Raw genomic sequence first — 17767 nt, 5'->3', positions numbered from 1 at the left:
AATTTGTTACCCATAAACCAGTAGTTATACTGAAATACAATCACCAATTAATACCTGAAAGCACAAATGCTATGCCCACTTCAACTCAGTTTAGTCTTCATCAGGCAACCACAGAAATAAATTGCCCAGACAGGTTTTGGAGTCTCCGATCTTGGACAGATTCCAGAACTGGCAGTAAGGTCTTTCTTTAACAACCTGATCTAGTTGGCCCTGCTTTCACCACCAGGAAAGGCCCCTTTCAACCAGAACTGCTCTACAATTCCATAATAGCATACAAACAAAAAGAACCTGTACTATTTATTTGGTACATTTAAGAAGTGTTTACCAGTAACACTTCAAAAATTTTAAGTAACAATAAAGATGTACTATTTACAAACTATCCTTACAACAACTAAAATGGTATTATTGTGGATTTAGATTTATAGATTATGGGACTGGGGCACTCAAATGCTAAACTAAATCCTTAATTGAGTCTGCCTAGCAGTTGCTCACCTTGCCTCAGAAACATGACCAAGAACAGCATGCTGATAGCAATGCTCAAAATCCTGCCAAAATCTATAACTTGGGTCAACCACCCCAGCTGTTCCAAGAGGCTCAACTCATTAGATGAATAAATAAATACTAAATTGGTTTGTAATCCAGACACAGTAGCAGCTTTCATTCCATGTAGTCACCCTTAAACTGACATACATAAGGTAATGCTATCAAGAAAACCCCAGCAGTATCAACTACATAAGCTCAAATTAGTGTTTCAACTGTATTTTCCAAAATAAAGCATTTCCTAGAAAATTAGAAACCATTCAAACACAGAGTACACAAACCATGTGGGGGCTTAAGGCAGACTTACCTTGAAGTAAGGACTCCTCTGGTAAGGACTGCAAGTTTTCTGTTGCAGGGGTTAATGCCTACACAAAAAGGGATCCTGTTAGGAAGCTGGCACTATTGCCAAGACTTCCACTGAGGTGCTTCCTTTAATACTAGACTAACTTCTTACTGGACTCCTATTTACCATTGTTTTTCTCCCTTATAACTCACTTCATTAGTCTTCTGCCCACTTTTCACTTGGATACAAAGACTGCATGTGAAGAACAAACTGGAAATTCATGCTGTTATCATCACCAGCACCATGGCTCATGACCTGAACTTTGAATGAGTGGATGAGTTTTTCATCCACTGTAGGTCCTTCATGAAGAACACTGGTGAAAACCTTACTATTCCTTCCCAATTACTCCACAATAGAAGTATTTTTCATGACTTAGCAGTTAGCTAGCAGCCTCTCTTAAAACCTGTACTGTCCTGCCCAGCCCCACACTGCCATACCTCCGATGATCTGCGAGCCCCGTCAGGAATTCCGTTCCAGACGTTCTCAGGATGCACAATCTCCTCATTGCCACTGCAGAGGTTCAACACCTGTACAGACAGAGCCAAAGGGGATCTAGCACAGCAGCAATACACCCAACAAGGAAGACACAGCAGTAGGAAAACACAGTTGAGGACTCTGTGCCTCTGGGAAGGTGTTGAGAAGTCTGGATCTTGTAAAGAAGAACAAGCTGATCTCGAATAAAACTGAATGTAGGGACTGAGATTGCTCAAGGCTCTTCTGGGCTCCTAACCCAAGCATAGTGAGAAAAGGGCTGCAAAACAACTACTAGATCAGAACCAGAAGGGAGGTGATGAATGAATGGGGATATCATTACATGATAACCCCTGACACTGCCTCTCATCTGAATGCACCTGAGCTTAGTTTTAGATACCCAAGGGATCTACCAGCACTAGAGCTGACTTGTACCATCTCAGACATTCCATCTTCCAAAAGGATGCTTTTATGAAACAACCTTTTGGATTTGCAATCCTAAATTATAACCTAGAGGTCATTTTATGTAAGTATAATGTCTGTGCATGTTGTACATCAATACACACTCCCCCTGGACTGAAGAAAGACGTTTCATTCACCCCCCAGCTCAAACAGCAGTAGAACAAAGCAGCTCACTGCATTATTCTCTGCTGTTAAAGTTAATTCCCACCAACCACTAATGCAATATACATTTCACTGAAGCAGGAATAGTTGTGGATTCATTATTACTTGTGGTATAGTTTGAGTTTCTTCCCAAGTTTCTAGTGCTCTAGCACTAACTCCTCAAAGCACCAGTAAAATAATGGCAAGTTTCATGAGCATGTAATGGTAACACAGCTCCACTGCAGAACACTAACTTCAGGCCAGACAAAACCACACACACGTGTGCCTCAAACTGGAGTCAGATCCTTCAGTATTCCCAGTCAATAAAAGAGCATAAGATGTGAAAGGAACATCAAGTGTTGGCATTTATCATCAACTCTATTTCAGACACCGCTGTTTCTCTCTAGTCTATAAATTCAGAATCAGCCTTTGAAATACTTAAATTCTGTAACAAAATGTAAAAAAAATATTTATTTAGAGTTTAGAGAAGGACTAGATCTTAAGACTGCAGAAAGAGTATTCAAACCACACTTACCTTGGTACCCTTCTCAGATACCTCCAAAATGCGAGCATCACACCATTTGAGAGAAGTCCACACCACACATTTGGAACCAACAGCAAAGCCCTTCAGATTACAAGGATAGTCATGGTGTGCTACAAGAAATGGTAATTTTGCAGTGAAGGAGGAAGGAAAAAAAACCTCACAAAACCCCACAAAAATCAACCCTCAAAAATCAGATATCTCAAACACTGCTGCCCCACCCCCTCCAAACTACTTGATATTTGAAAGATAAAAATTTGTCATCCCAAACAGTCTGGCAAATGCACTTCATGTTCAGAAATGGATTTCCACTCAAAATCATTAATATTCCCAAGTAAGACTAGTTGCTGAGACTGTCACACTACCCATGAGAAACTAAACTCAGTCTGCTGTCCTTAACTCATGAAAGCATTAACACTAATAAAATATCTTTAGGGAATAAAAGTTGGATTTTTTACAAGAAAGCTATTCTCATTTTTGAATGGCACAACATTTTGATTATTTAACTCTTTAAAATCAGATACTTTACCTGCATTGCAGTCAGCCAAGTTCTCATTTTGCTTTTTGTCTTCCCCAGGCTTACAGCCTAAAGACTGAACACACATATTTTCACTCTCTTTAAATGAGTCAGTCAAGTCTTGTTCCATCCATTCTTCCACAGAGTCACCTTTCCTCTTCTGCCACCCCTTATGTTTCTCAACTTTACAGTCACATGATTTCACAGAGAAAACAGGCCTTTGATTTGCTGAGTCTTTTGAAAGAAATGAAAACTGACTTCCACTATTTGCAGAACTCTGTAGCACAGCATGTTCCAGCCCTAACAAATCTTCCTCCCTGTCTTCCTCAGGAGGCTGAACATTAGGCAGCACCAGTTCCAGAAAGGGCTCAAATTTGGCTCCTAGCATCAACTGCTTGTCATGCATCTTCTGGTGCAGCTCTTTCTCAGGTCTACTACCAGATGATGACAGCCTTAGGGAAGGAGCGTCTGCTTCCATCCAATCACCTAGTATAGCTTCTGCTTCATGAATTCCAGACAAATTCGCTTGCAGTTTCTTGGTCTCCTCTCCCAAAGAAGGCTGAACATCAGATGGAATCAGCTCTACTGACTTCTCTCTGTCACTAACTGGAGGCACCAGATTTTCTTTCCCATTAAGTAATGGCAAAATTTCAAGACAGTTCAGAGCTGTCAATTGCCCTGTCTCCTCCCTCACATCTGGCAGCACCAGCAATTCCTGCTTCAACACTGTCTCTCTTGTTTCACTGCCTGATGCTGCCTGCATTTCAAGAGACTTTGCTTCCAGTGCTTCCTTTGTTCCTTCACCACAGGAGGACTTTTCCATAACTCCCTCTAGCCCCTGTAGGAGCTCATTTAGATCATCACATGGTAAGTGCATTTCTAATGGATGCAGTTGTCCTAACGTCTCTGCTCCACTGCTTGCAGATGGCTGTGCCTGGAGCACTGGCAATCTCTGCAGTCCCTGTTCTTCTCCTAGGAAAAGGCTGGCTGCTGGAGCACTGCCTGTCACTTCTGCTTTCAGCTCAGCCTCCTCTCCAAACAGTATTTCAGACAGGTCTTGTTCTTCAGCTTTCATTCCATTGCCCACAATATGAGAGCTGCAGTTTCTCATTGGTTCTAGCAGCATACTGTTAGCACTGTCACCTTCAGACAGAGGCATCTCTTTATTAAAACTGTTCTCACGCTCTCCTATTTCACATCCACCATCAGCCTTCCCACTGGCAGCTCCCACTGACACATTTGCTTCTGCAGTTTCTAAGCACTCAGAAGTGACACCCAGGAAAGGATCAGAACAAAATAAAGCACTTTCACTTTCTTCCTGAGCTAATCCACAGGCAGCAGTAGTTTCTTCGTTGAGACAAAGACCCAAATTGCTGTCTGAACTTCTGTTTTCCTTTAGGGGGTTGCAAAGGTTTGAGGAAGCACTGTCACCAGTTTCTTTATTAGCCTTCCAAAAAGGCTTCATCTCTTCATTAATACTATTGCCAGAAGCTTCCAGCTTGACAACACACAGAGGGATTTCAGAATCTTCATTTTCCAAAATTTCTACAACTTCAGCTTCTAATACAAGGTTTTCAGTCATATCATAAAACTTCTTATTTGCTTCACTAAGCCATGAGCCATCTGGGGGACTGAAACCTGAGAGACAGCAAGCAAAAGCTTGCCCAGGCACTCCGAGCAGTTCACATGGCAGCTGTCGGATCATCTCCAGCCTGACGTTCTCCTCGCTTCCGTAATCCACGTGTCTAACAACGACACTGTCATCATTCACACTGCTGATCTGAGCTCTGTAGAACCACCCATCCTGACTGTATTTTGCTAGACAAATATCTCCACTTTTAATACAAGACTTGTCATCATTCAGAGAGTTTAGTCCAAGCTTTTCAGCTTCCTCTATTTTTTTCTCTATGTAGCTCACGTCTTTGGTATCAGCACGGTGACACCAGAAGTATCCTGGACTATTTACTACTGTGACGTAAATTTTTAAAGTCTGACCTGCCTCTGGAAATTTCCAGATAAACGATTTACAATCATTTACACAGGAAATCTCATTTTGTACCTGAGGAGGCAAAGGCTCACAGCCAGTGATCATGTCATGGTTCTCTCTTTTATCAATTTTTCTTCTTGAGAAAAGTCTTTCTCTACTTGCAAGATCTTTATCAGTTAAATCCACTGTTATTACACCTTGATGGTCACTGAGAATAACTTCCCATTTATCCTCAACCTTCTTTACAAATTCACATGACAGCAGGATTTCACTTGTTCTCTTGGTGAAGTAAAACACTGCTTTCTCTGTCCAGCCAGCATTTTTTTTGCATTTGAGTCCACCTAGAAAGCAGTGAATGCTCATTGCTGGAATAGATGACAAGTTCTTAGGGAGCCTGCGTGCTTGATCAACACTAATCACAGAAGTGTCGCCATAATCAATATAATGCACCCTTATTGAATTGTCAGAAGTCTTCTCTTTTACTACAGCTCGATACCACAGGCTGTCTTCTGAATAAACAGCACTGATTAAATCTCCTGCTTGGAAAAGCTGTCCACAAGGGTCCTTCACTGACTTCCCATTGTTCAAACTTTCCAAAATGTTGTTAAGCTGAACCTCGTCACTCCCTAGTTGAACATAAAAATCCTGTGGGTCACTGACATAAGACACATACACTAAGGTTTTAAGAGCTGGCACTATCTTCTGTGGTGGCAGATCAGATGCATTTTTAAGCATTATACAGCTGCCTTCAGCATCAGACTTAGTATCTGACAGTGTATCCATCTGGGAAAAGAGCAGAGACTCTTCCCCTACTTTATTCAACAAAACAGTGTTGTTCTTACTGTTAAGCACCTCATTAGGTTCTAGCAATCCAGCACTCTGTCCCTTCACAGAGTGCTGGAAAAGGTTTACAACTTCTTTGAAGTGTCTTTTGCTCCCTTGCTCTTGCTGGGCTTCAGGTCGACATTTTTTTCTTTCAAGAGGCCTGCCTGCACTGAAAGGGGACCCTGCAGTCTCATTCCTCTCATGCACATTCGTATTTCCAGCGCACAAAGTCTCACTGTGGACACGACCACGCACTCCTGTACTGTTTAGGCTTAGCTCTTTCAGTTTTGTATTAATTTGAGTATTTCTATCAAACAACTCAACCAGCAGTGTATTATCAGAGTCCTTTGCTACCACTATTGCTTTTAATCTCTTTTCCAGGACAGCTTCTTTAAACCATGTTTCAGCTTCCTTAGAAACAGATGATACATCAGACACAGAACACTTTATGGCCTGCATTGGCACAAGCAAGATATCAGAAGCATCATTGGGTAAAATAAGCAGATCATCTGTCTCTATTGTCTCTGTGTTCCCAAAATCCACAAAGAAGACTTTAGCCTTAGGTTGTCTTTCCATAATTACTCCCCTGTACCACTGACTGTCAGAGTACCTTGCCAGACACAAGGTCCCAGACTTCCCCAAGGATCCTGAGCTGCTCACTCTCTCACTCAGGGAAGTAATGTTATCAGCCAGCTGTGCCAAGGTATCTCCACACCTTTCAAGCTGGCAGTAAAATGTCCATGGATTCTCAACATGTGTAATATAAACATCTTCCTCACTCCCAATTTTGATACCGTGACTAGAATAATAGAATGAGTGAAGATGGACCAAAGATTCCAGATGCTTTTGAGGAAATAAAGGCCTGGCTACACCTCTCTCAGTGAGAAACTGGCAAGCACTCTGAAAAGGTGTGATTAAATCTACAATGTTAAACAGGTCCCTATTTATTGAAGCCAAGGCAAAGATTGTACACTTTAGGTCAAGGTCAGATGATGAATCAACAACAAACTGACGAAAAGCCCGAATTGCTTCTTCATCCCAAGCAAAAGGATTCTGACCATTGGGTTGGATTAAGTTGTAAAGGCTGCACCTGAATGCCTGAGCCTCTAACCTAAGGAAGCGTTCATTAATTGCACGGAGCTTTGTTAGACACACCTGCTCTCTGTTGCCATAGTCAACATATATGACTTCTACTTTTTCTGCACAAACTCCTTCACTAACTATTAAAGCCCTGTACCATTTTTTGTCCTCTGAATACTGGGCTAAACAGACAAGATTTGGCCAAACGTGTGGCTTGGATGAATTTTTGCAATGCTCCTGAATTTCATCCATTAGTATCTCAAGGTCCTGGCAATTTCTACTTAACTGACACCAAAAACAACTAGGACTCTCAACATATGACAAAATAACATTAACTGTACTTCCCACTTCTAAGTGGCCTCCACAAGAGGAGCCTGGCTTAATTTCCACATAGTTCTGCCTCAAAGAGGTGTGCAGATTTTCCTTACCCTCATAGTCTTGAGAAAGAAGAGATTCACTATTTTTAGAATTATGAATGGTTGCAATAGGGCTCTCTCTGACCATCACACCCACATGAGAATCAAATATTCTATCACTGCTCTTTAGATCACATTCTTCTCTGAGCCTCTTCTCTGCATTTACTTGGCTTTCCTCTGCAGCACACACTAGGGAAGAGGCCTGTGTCACAGACTCATCTGATTTCTTGCAAGTCTTGGGTATTTCATACCTCTGGTACTTAGCATAACCCCCCTGGGCCATGAGTTTACTTACTCTTCCCTCTCCTAACTGGGACTGGTCAAAAATTTCAACCATGTATTTGTCACCCTGCACATTCAAAAACCAAACCTTTAGTTCCTTATTCAGTACCATCTCCCTGAATGCAGACACAGCAGCTTCACTCCAACTCCCTCTTGGAGGGGAGACACCTGCCAAACAGCATTTCAGAGCTAAAGCAGGCAGTTCCCTGAACCGAGGGAGCAGCTCCTTCACAGCAGACAGATCCACAGTTTCTGTACTGCCTCTGTCCACCAGGTGTATTTCCACCCCAGTGTCCAGCACCCTGGTAACCACTGCTCGATAAAAGACACCCTCGTTCCCGCTAGCACAACAAAGGGATCCAGGCTGTGGGTCCCACCCAGCACCATCCAGCTTTGTGGAATGGGAATAAAAATTCCACATGCTCTGCTTCAGCTGTCTGAATAGCTGGTAATACTCATGGAGCTGCAGCCAGAACTCAGATGGGTCTTGGACGTGGGAGACCTGTGCACCGTACAATGTCCAGGTCTTCAGATACACACCAGCTACAGCAGCAGCAGCCAAATCCCCATGTGCTAAAATAGGAGGTACTTCTGGTGGCAATCCCAACTCTTCAACTAAGGATTCCTCTACTTCCAGCTGCTCATGATCCTCAGTTTGGCTCACATGACTGCTGGCCAGGCAGCAAGCCTGAGACCCAAAAAGATGGTTCAAATCAACACCATTTTCCCCATAGAGAGTCACATAATAGAGATGCTCAAAGGAGTTAAAGGCTTTGATGTGAGCACTCACTCCTCTGCCAAGCACCAACGCTTTCAGCAAGTCAACCTGCAACGAGGACCAGCCACAGCCCCCATCCGAAACACCCTGAAGAGCACACGCGTAAGTGACCACAGGCATGCGGAAACACTCGGCAGGCAAATGGCGCAGGTTCGCTCTGGTCACAGTCTCCTTCTTGCCATAGTCCACAAAGATCACGAGAGCTGCATGCTGGTCCTGCTCCCCAGCAATGAGCTCCAGCAGAATGGCACGGTACCACTGGCCATCCATCCCACGGGCAGCACAGGGCGAGCCCACTTTGGGCAGTAAGTCCTGCTCCCACCGGTCATAAGCATGGCACATGGTCTCAGAAAGGCAACAGATCTCCTGGGACAGGCACTGCAACTGGCAGTAAATGTGGTGTGGGTCCGAGACATGGGTCACTAGGACAGGCTCTGTCACACCCAACTGAAGCTGAGGGTAGTAGTAATCCAAGGCAGGTGACAGAGGCTGGTACGAGAACAACACATGGACAAGCTGTGGAACTGCAAAAGCTCCAAGGGAACACACTGGAGGCTGCTGACAGAGTTGCTTCTTTAACTGGCCAGAAGGCAGGCAGCGCCTGAGCACCTGGCAGAACCAGCTGGGAGAGACACGTTTGGCCAGGCCCAGCTGCTGCATCTGAGCCACGAGCTGGGGCAGCTCGAGCACGATGACCTGCGGCATTATCACCTCCTGCACCACACCAGACACCTCCTTGCCTTGCAGGAAGCTGAGGAACTCCATCGCCTCCACGGTCCACTTGGACACGGGTGAATCCCCACTCGCTGTCCCCTCGTTACTGTGGGAGGGCATGACTTCGGCCACGACACAGCCCAGCACCTCCGGGGGCAGCTGGAACAGCTCTGAGCAGCCCCGTGCCAGGTAATAGGCGGATGTGGTCACCACGTACCCCTCGTCCAGCAGGAAAACACGGTAGCCCTGGGCACTACAACTCACCACACAGCAGCGGTACCACACACCCAACACTTCCACCAGTGCCATCTCTCCCGGGCACAGCCTGGTCCCGCTTGCCCCCGGCCCGCCGGACTCGGGGCGGGCCGCCAGGCGCGGCCCTGCCGCCGCCTGGATCTCGCGGTATAGGAGGGCATAGTCAGCCTTGCTTTCCCCCAGAAGCCCCCACAGCCGCAGGATGGGCACCTCGGGATGCAGCCCCACAGCACGGACCCGCAGGGTGACGGTATCACCGCGGCCGACGGGCCCCGGCCCGGAGCTCATCGCGAAGCCACCTCGCCCCACCTCCGCTCCCCGCACGAGGCGAATGAACGCCTCGTCCCCCGCCCCTCGGCCTCATATAGAGCACGCGCCGCCCACGTGACCCACGGGGAGCCGTTAGCGGCTGCCCCAGCGGCCGAGTCCATTTCGATCCTCTCGGTGGGGTGGAGAGCGGCGCAAAGCGAAAGGAGAAATGGAGGGGTGAAGCCAGCTGAGACGTGGCGCCGCTCCTGCTACGCTAAGAGTGCGCGGAGTCGCCACGAAGAGGAGGGTTACGGAATTATGTCCGGGGCGCCGCGGGGCTCAGGGCAGAGCCGGGCGGAGCTGCCCTCTCCCACGGTGGAGCGCTCCACGAGGGACGGGTGGCGGCGGGACGGCGGGGGCGGGGTGAAGGGGAGAGCGCGCCGAGCCCGCTTAGTTCCCATTGGTCAGAGCGGCGCCGGAGGCGGGACAGGCGTGCGGAGCTTGGCGGCTATTGGCCAGTGGCGGCCTGTGGGCGGGGCGTGGTGTGAGGGCGGCAGCCGTGGCGTGAGGACGGGGAGCTGGCGCTAGACACCCGTCAGGAATTGCTAACAATTCACAGCCGAAGAGAGAGATTTATTAACAGTTAAAGAAGTCTTTCTCTACGAGATTTTTACGAGGCATTTTTGGGCATTTTTTTCATTTTTATTTTGAGCTGTGCCTCAAGGGTCCGTATTGGGACCTGGGTTATTTAGTATGTTCATTAATTGCATAGGTGAAGGGTTGGAGCGCACCCTCGGCAAGTTTACAAGTGACACCAAGTTGAGTGACACCAAATCCTCTGAAATCATTGGGATAAATAAGACCCTCTAACGCTGTCTTTTTAGTGTTAGCGAGTCAGGCATTATTTTATTCTTGGCCAAGAGGGGGTTGTGTGGGTGTGGCTGACAAAATCCTGGTCTCTACAGAGATGCAGATACAGAACCTTTATGTTTATTTATATATGTATTTTTAGCAAGCAAATTAATATTCACTGGTTCTAAATGACAGAATTCTTGTTCATTAATTAGTATTCTGTCTTCTGTTGGATATTGATTTCTCACTTCTGCAAATTAGTCTATATTCTTCAGTCCCTTTATTATCTTTTTTCCCAGGTAGGGACTTTCCAGCACACATACGAAGTCTTTGTTAGTCTCTTTTTTGTCTGCTATTTTCTGCAGAATGTCTTTGTGGTCCATAAATTGTGCACTCCTTGTATCCAGTTTCATCAATAGACCTCTCTTCTTCCAGGCTTTGTTAATTGAAGCGTATTCAAGGTTATTCTAACAAAACTTAGAGTTTCAGTGATTTTCCCAAGCTGTGTGCCCATAAAAGTAGCTTATGGCAACTTTGATAAATGCAGGCTAAAAGTGGTTTTACACACTGCTTATAATTAATATACTGGTTATGATGATCAGAGAGGCTGAGCAACTGTCCTTCGTGGAAAGGCTGAGAGGGTTGGGATTGTTCAGCCTGGAGAAGCTTCAAGGGGACCTGATTGTGGCCTTCCAGTACCTGAAGAGAGCCAGCAAGAAAGATGGAGAGGGACTTTTTACAAGAGCCTGGAGTGACAGGACAAGGGGGAATGACTTCAAACTGAAGGAGAGCAGGTTTAGATTGGCTGTTAGGAAGAAATTCTTCACTGTGAGGGTGGTGAGACATAGGAACAGGTTGCCCAGAGAAGCTGTGGATTCCCAATCCCTGGAAATGTCCAAGGCCAGGCTGGAGGGAGCTTGGAGCAACCTGGGATAGTGGAAGGTGTCCCTGCCCATGGCAGGGGGTTGGAACTGATCTTAGAGGTCCCTTCTAACCCCAACTGTTCTATGACTGTATGATAAAAGTACTTATTCTGTCTCGTGAGAAAGGTAAAGCTGTGTATCCATCACTGGCTTATCAGGCTAACAGGATGGCAGCAGGAGCAGCAGCTTTGCTGCTTTGTCATTGCTGGTGCTAGAGTACAAGACAGAAAGAACTTGGATTTGATTCTCAGGATGACAGAAAAATACCAGGATTTCTGAACAAAACCTTTGGAGTGATGCACAGGAGATTCTGCCTGAATATGAGGAAGAACTTTACTGTACAATGACTGAGACCTGGAGTGGATTGTCCAGAGAGGCTGTGGAGTCTCCCTCACTGGAGATATTCCAGAACTGACTGTGCAATCCTGTGCCCTGTGCTCTGGGATGACTCTGCTTGAGCAGGAAGGTGGAACCAGATGAGCCACTGTGGTCCCTTCCAACCTGCCCCATTCTATGGTTCTGTGACTCCCTAATAATGGTGAGATGAATGTTTTCCAAGCTGGAAGCACACTCCCAAATGCATACAGCCACAACTGAACTACAGCACAATCAGAACAAACAAGTGCAAGCCAAGAAAATACCCAAACCATGTTCAGTGAGAAAATGGCACATTGGAGACACTGGTTTCAAAGACTAGAAGAAGTCCTGGGTATTTATTCAAAGAGCCACATTTTCTACATTAACTCAATTACTAGATGTTACTAAATCAAAGCCAGCTTTGTTTTATCTACTCATGGCTGCTTTTAATACTGCATTTTTGACTCTTGATTGCCAAAGGTGAACCTAGTGACAAACAGCACTAGTCTCCTTCTCCATGAAATCTGGAAGGCTTTAGGTTTAAAAATAAATAAATCACGCCTGTTCAAACCTTTTACATTATTGAAGAGAACATTGTATTTCCATCGAGATTTAAAGTGGACAGAGTGCACATTTCCATGGAAAATGACCCAGTCTGCCAAATCAGCACTGAGATTGTCACAGGACAAGTAGTTCAGCTTGCTCCTATGGAATATCCTGAGACCTTTGAGCATTGCAGAGCAAATTAGGCTTTTGATTTTCTGGGAACAGGACCACATTTCAATCATGATCTTACTCAAAGAGTTGAGTGGAGAGGTCAGGCCGTCTCTGGGAAGTAAGAGGAACACAAACCCCTCCACTTTTTGTGCAAAGCAGATTTGGAATCAGGTAAACTGCTTTTATCTTTTTTAATACCTAGCACTACAGGCTTGGTTTGCTGACACATCAAACTAACAAGAGGTAGTTCTTTATCTGTGTGCAAATTAACAACAAAAATTCCCAAATATTTTTATAGATGCTTAGCCACAGAACTTGTTCAGTGCATTGATCAACCTGCTCTTGTTTTTTAGCAATAGAAACCATCTCCATTATCAAACAGACAGTATTATGTTCTATTGTTTGGTAGAATGTTTTTTATTCCTGTTTCCTGGTTCAGAAAGGTGATGCTGGCTGGTAGCTGAAGTATTGTTGTGACAGTTTTATCCTGTGGATAATATAAAATTCATGTAGAAGTCTGATAATCAAATAGTATCCTTAAGTCATGGCTATTCCCAACCAGTAAGGACTGGGTTTGGAGCAACAAGCTACACATGTGATCCTACTACCCTGTGGAATGAGAATTCAGCTTTTTGACTGCTCTCCTCTGTGAATATTGAAGGTTTTAAAAAGAAGTAACTCCACACAGCCTTCTGATTTGTTCATATGTAAGCCAGAATACCAGTGACCAGGGTGCCTGTGAAAGCAAACACTCAAGTTAGAGGCTTAAAACAAAAGTAACCCAATAAATAAGCCCATTAGATTAAACTGTCTCCTCTGAAAAATCATATTCTTAAGTTCAGTCTCAAGTTGCTCTGGTTCCCAGAGAGGTTCCCAAGCCTCTGTCTGCTCAGAGAGGCAGAGCTCCCCATCCATGAACTCCCCATCCCTGGAAGTGTTCAAGGCCAGGTTGGACGGGGCTCTGAGCAAGTGGAACATGTCCCTGCCCATGGCAGAGGGTTTGGAATGAGATGATCTTTAAAGTCTCTTGAACCCAAACCATTCTACAATTCTATGATTAAGTCTTTCATACAAAAATTGTAATTTTACATAGGGTTAGGGCTGCATCCACACTCCTCACAAGGGTTAGGGCTGCATCCACACTCCTCACACTTTAATGCTAATTGTTCTTGTAAAGAGAGTTAAAAAGCACGTACCATTCGCATCCAGGTTGGTGTAAAGCCTTTGTACAGAGACATGAACCCTTCACCCTGGACAGTCTGAATCAAGCAGTCCATGGAAGATTTATAAAGCAGACCTCTAGCAATGTGCAAGGAGAACAAACAGTGTTAGGATTACACATACACAATTATAAAAAATAAAACATCCCCCTCATAAAAATAATTTGTGCTAAGATTTTTCTACAAGCCAGAGTGCTTTTGTGAGCTCCTTGGAGCCTAATCCAGAACTGAAATGCACTGGTTATGCTTAGGTGGCCATCACAACACCCCCCAGACATTTACTAAATCAGTAAAATCATCTGATTAGAAAGATGAAGAGCCAAGTATCAACTTAGCCCTTCACTCCCAGTGAAATCAGTCAGACCCATGGTTTCAAGGTGCTGCTGAAAAGTCGGTCTGTGAAGTGTCCATACCTTCCCTGCTTATCTCTTGGCTGGTTCATTATCCGGGTTTTGACCACGTCAGCAGGAGTTCCCAGAACAGCTGCTACCAGCCCAGAGCAGGCACTGCCAACAGCAACAGATACTTAAGGAAGAAACCAAGATGTATCATAAAAATTTCAGCATTGTGATTCCAGTTCTTATAATAAAGATATATTAAAACAGCTATCATCGAATCATGAGTAATAACTCATAACATAAACTTGATTTGGGAGACTGCTCTTGCTCAGATGTCCTCCCAGTGCCAGCTGCCCTCACCTCTGTGTGCAGTTCTGAGTGAGGGATGAAGGACCCATGATAGGAAATTCATAATATTGTTTATATAAAGCAGATTTTTTCATCACTAAGGAAAGTCAAAGAGGATGTTCTGCAGAAGTTGTGTCACTGTGCTCCCACAGATTAGAGCAAAGGTATTTAAATGCACCAACAAGGCACTTCTAGTGAGGGCAGTTTTGTAGCAATGGTGGCATCCTTTCTCTTGTGTCTTCTATAAAGTGATGTTCTCTAAGGAAAAAATAATAATTCTAAAGTTGCATTTCATCAGCAGTATCAAAATCAAAGAATGGGGTCTTCTGCTGGCACAGAGAGGCAGATGAAGACAGCAAGGCTGGAAATGCTCCACAGTGGAAAAGGGGCAATTGGAGAATACATCACCTGCTGACACTGTGAGTCACACTATTGTCCACAAGTGTCGTGTTCAGAAGCAAGAAGTGTTTCACTGTGTCATAAGTGGTCAGATCTGTAAAGAGGGTAATGAGAAAAAACAGCACTGTCAGGAGTGAATGGTGTGTGCTGTTCACAACACAGGATGTTCATTTCCATTGAGGCTCCTGCCTTTGGCACAGCTGGCACTCTGCCCCACTTTTTAATGAGGGCTGTGGCACCTGAGTCCCGTCTTTAGACATGTGAGTACATTCTCCTTTCTGCTCTCATCTGCTCTGATTTACCTTACAGATGATGCTGAGCTGTATCTGGGTGACCCTCACCAGCCTTGCTGGCTCAGCTTCCTGGCTTGGTCTCACACCTGCCTCATCACTACACACTTCCCTACGAATCTGGATCTTGGTGAAGCCTGGCTGCCTTTGGGCACTGGGTTGTGGCTGGTGAAGTCCCTGCTTTGCTGGCCGTGGGACCCCTTCAGCTTCTGGCTCACTTTTCCTTAAATTCAGGTAAAAACTGTTACTTTTAAGCCATTTGATTTCCACAGGGCCAAAACACAGGCGCACAAGGCAGAGGTCACCTGCAGGGTGCTCCAAATAGGGCCCTAGGACAAAGGGAGCAGCTGAGCTCCTTTTTCTTAAAGATTTGGTGGGGCCTTAAGTGCTGCAGGCCAAGTTATTCCATTTACCTCCCATATTCACCAGAGCAGCTCTCTGGACATTTGGTACCCATCCAGCCCAAAGTCCCCTTACTCCTCCTTCAGACAGGATCTTCAGAAATGCGTGGTGCACGCCCCGAAACCTGAAATCAAGATGAAACCTGTGGGTAGGCAGCCCAGTGAAATCTTTGCATGGAATTTATACCTGCAAGGATCCATTTTTGGATCTGTCTTTGACTTTCATGCCACAATATTTTACCAGAGATACCAGTTGCCTTGCAAAGCAGTGATCTGGTCCCTTACAGCAGACAAGCCTTAGATCCCACACTGGATTACAATACTAAATTTATGTGACACCAACTGGAATGCAAAGAGCAGCACATCCTGCTATTTGCAGAAGAATCTCAAGCCCTGCTGTGTGCCAGCCTTCCTTGTGCCTGTGCATCCTGCACAAGCCATTTCACTTGTGCTTTCTTCCATCTTCAGAAAGTGTCCTTCCCTCCCCATGGTGCAGTGCTGGCAGGGACGTGCTGCAGCACGGAGGATGGGTTTGTGGTCCCTGGGACCAATAAATCAGAATAAAGAAGTTGAGTATAAATGGAATATGGAGGAGGTCTTGAATCCCTTCCCCTTTAACTGCCCAGAGACATCGGGTGCTCTCGCTGTGAAAGGGCACAGAGCAGCTGGGGAGAAGGAGTGGCAGAAAACACAGAGCAACACACCCTGGGCCAAAGAGTGATCAGTAACAGGGGAAGAAACACCAGCTCTGAGAGGAACCAACCGTAACGGCTTTCCTTCCAACTTCCTTTTTCCCTCCATCTGCATCTGCACCTTCACCAGGTCAGTTGGGCTGGCAAAAAACTGTCCAATGGCACCCGCAGATACGCCTCCAACCACAGCTTTCCTGCCAAATGGAGAGAAAGTGTGCTCCAGAATACACTGAAAATCCTCACAGGTCACAGTGCTCAAGCTGAAGAGTTCAGCAGCACAACCCAGGTGGAACAAGTGTTAATGGTTCTTCCATATATTAACAGCCAAAGCAAAGGTAATAATTGTGGTGGCTACAGGTTGCTAAAGTAGTCAGTAATATTTCTGTCAATTTTCAAAAAGGGTTTAAACCTACCTGGGTGGGGAAAAAACCAAAACAAGGTTACATTTTGCTCTTTGCTTAAGGTTTAAAGGCAGGATGGCAAAATACACAAGTAAAGGATGATGCTCCATGTATTATAACTGAATGCCCACCTGAAATTCCAAACTGCTTGCTGTTATATAGAACTTTTCTTTCTCTCCCACTGCTACTAGATGAACTGTGTTAATTTTATAGGTCTATTTATTTTAGTAAAATCAGAAATTTCAGTATTATCCATAGGTCCCCCTTCCTGCAGCACTGGGCATGACAAGTTATTTTGCAGTAGATTTTTTCAATCCCATTCTAAAACCAGATACATTTTAGACCTAAGATATGGCTGTAGGTCTCCTACAGTAAGGACAATCCCCAAGCAAGCAATAAACATGCACGAATATGCAACATTACCAGAGAGGAAAGCTTTCACCCTCTGCCCTGCCAAGCACGGAGTCACGGAGATGTTCGTAAGTAACCATCCGAACACCGCTGTATACTGCGGAAAACAAAAGCAGGAGACAGTTCTTGGGTCTGCCACTTCTGCAGGTCACAGTGAGAGAGAGACCAAGACCTTGGTTTATGGCACTCCAGAGCTCAGCTGGTCACTGCTCTCATGTTTGTGATCCCAATGGGGAAAGAGGGGTTTGCCTGGTGTCAGGGGGAGAGCCAGGGCGTTTTAGCATCAAAAAGTCTCTGGCTGAGCCAGCGGTCTGCCAGGAGGCAGCACAGCTTTGCCTGCACCCTAAGGAGATGGGACTGCATCGCCTCCTTCTGGGCTGATGCCAAGCAAAAAAACCTCCACAAGTGCTCTTGAGGTTTGTTGTTGTCATCATATTTCCAACTAAAGCACAGAAAGCTGTTACTTGTGTCAAGCTGTTACTTGTGTTTGCAAAAATTTCAAATTGTGCTAATGCATTTCTTTTAAGCAATTGTTTTTTTCCCTTGTGCTTGCAACCTCATCATTTTCCCATCTTTTTTCCTAATCTGTCCCCACTTCCCTCACATATGAGACATTTTTTCTGAGAACTCTGAGTGTCTGGACTTCCTGAACAAGACCTTCATGCAAAGATGACAGAGAACTTATATTTTGTTTTCTCAGAAACCAGGATAAGGCCATGAAGGACTGGAAAAGGGAAGGAAGAGATGCTATTGATCTGAAATCTTGTATATTTCAAAGTGGGATTGCAGGGCTAGACTGAAAAGTCCTCACAGGTTT

At 45.1% G+C, this 17767-nt stretch overlaps 2 protein-coding genes across 2 annotated transcripts in view; both read right to left on the bottom strand.

Moving 5' to 3' along the window:
- Positions 1 to 558: 558 nt before the first annotated feature.
- TDRD6 (tudor domain containing 6) lies at positions 559 to 9854 on the bottom strand. The gene is made up of 4 exons (XM_054629282.2): positions 3028 to 9854; positions 2493 to 2611; positions 1321 to 1410; positions 559 to 905 (listed from the first exon to the last, which is right to left on the bottom strand). Exons 1-4 carry the CDS (start codon positions 9638 to 9640, stop codon positions 801 to 803), a joined length of 6927 nt encoding a protein of 2308 aa, XP_054485257.2. The 5' UTR covers positions 9641 to 9854; the 3' UTR covers positions 559 to 800.
- Positions 9855 to 12060: 2206 nt separating this feature from the next.
- The window catches only part of SLC25A27 (solute carrier family 25 member 27), a 6527-nt gene continuing 820 nt past the window's right edge, over positions 12061 to 17767 (bottom strand). Inside the window, exons 3-9 of the mRNA XM_054629407.2 lie at positions 16963 to 17047; positions 16210 to 16332; positions 15459 to 15571; positions 14765 to 14849; positions 14084 to 14176; positions 13647 to 13749; positions 12061 to 13186 (exon numbers count right to left, since the gene is read on the bottom strand). Of these exons, the coding sequence (XP_054485382.2) occupies positions 13115 to 13186; positions 13647 to 13749; positions 14084 to 14176; positions 14765 to 14849; positions 15459 to 15571; positions 16210 to 16332; positions 16963 to 17047 (674 nt within the window). The 3' untranslated portion in view covers positions 12061 to 13114. The remainder of the gene's footprint in view (positions 13187 to 13646; positions 13750 to 14083; positions 14177 to 14764; positions 14850 to 15458; positions 15572 to 16209; positions 16333 to 16962; positions 17048 to 17767) is intronic.

This window comes from Agelaius phoeniceus, chromosome 3, assembly GCF_051311805.1.
Source record: "Agelaius phoeniceus isolate bAgePho1 chromosome 3, bAgePho1.hap1, whole genome shotgun sequence".
NCBI lineage: Eukaryota > Metazoa > Chordata > Aves > Passeriformes > Icteridae > Agelaius > Agelaius phoeniceus.
The sequence above is the reverse complement of the archived record's forward strand: the minus strand, read 5'-3'. Positions and strand labels throughout refer to the sequence as shown.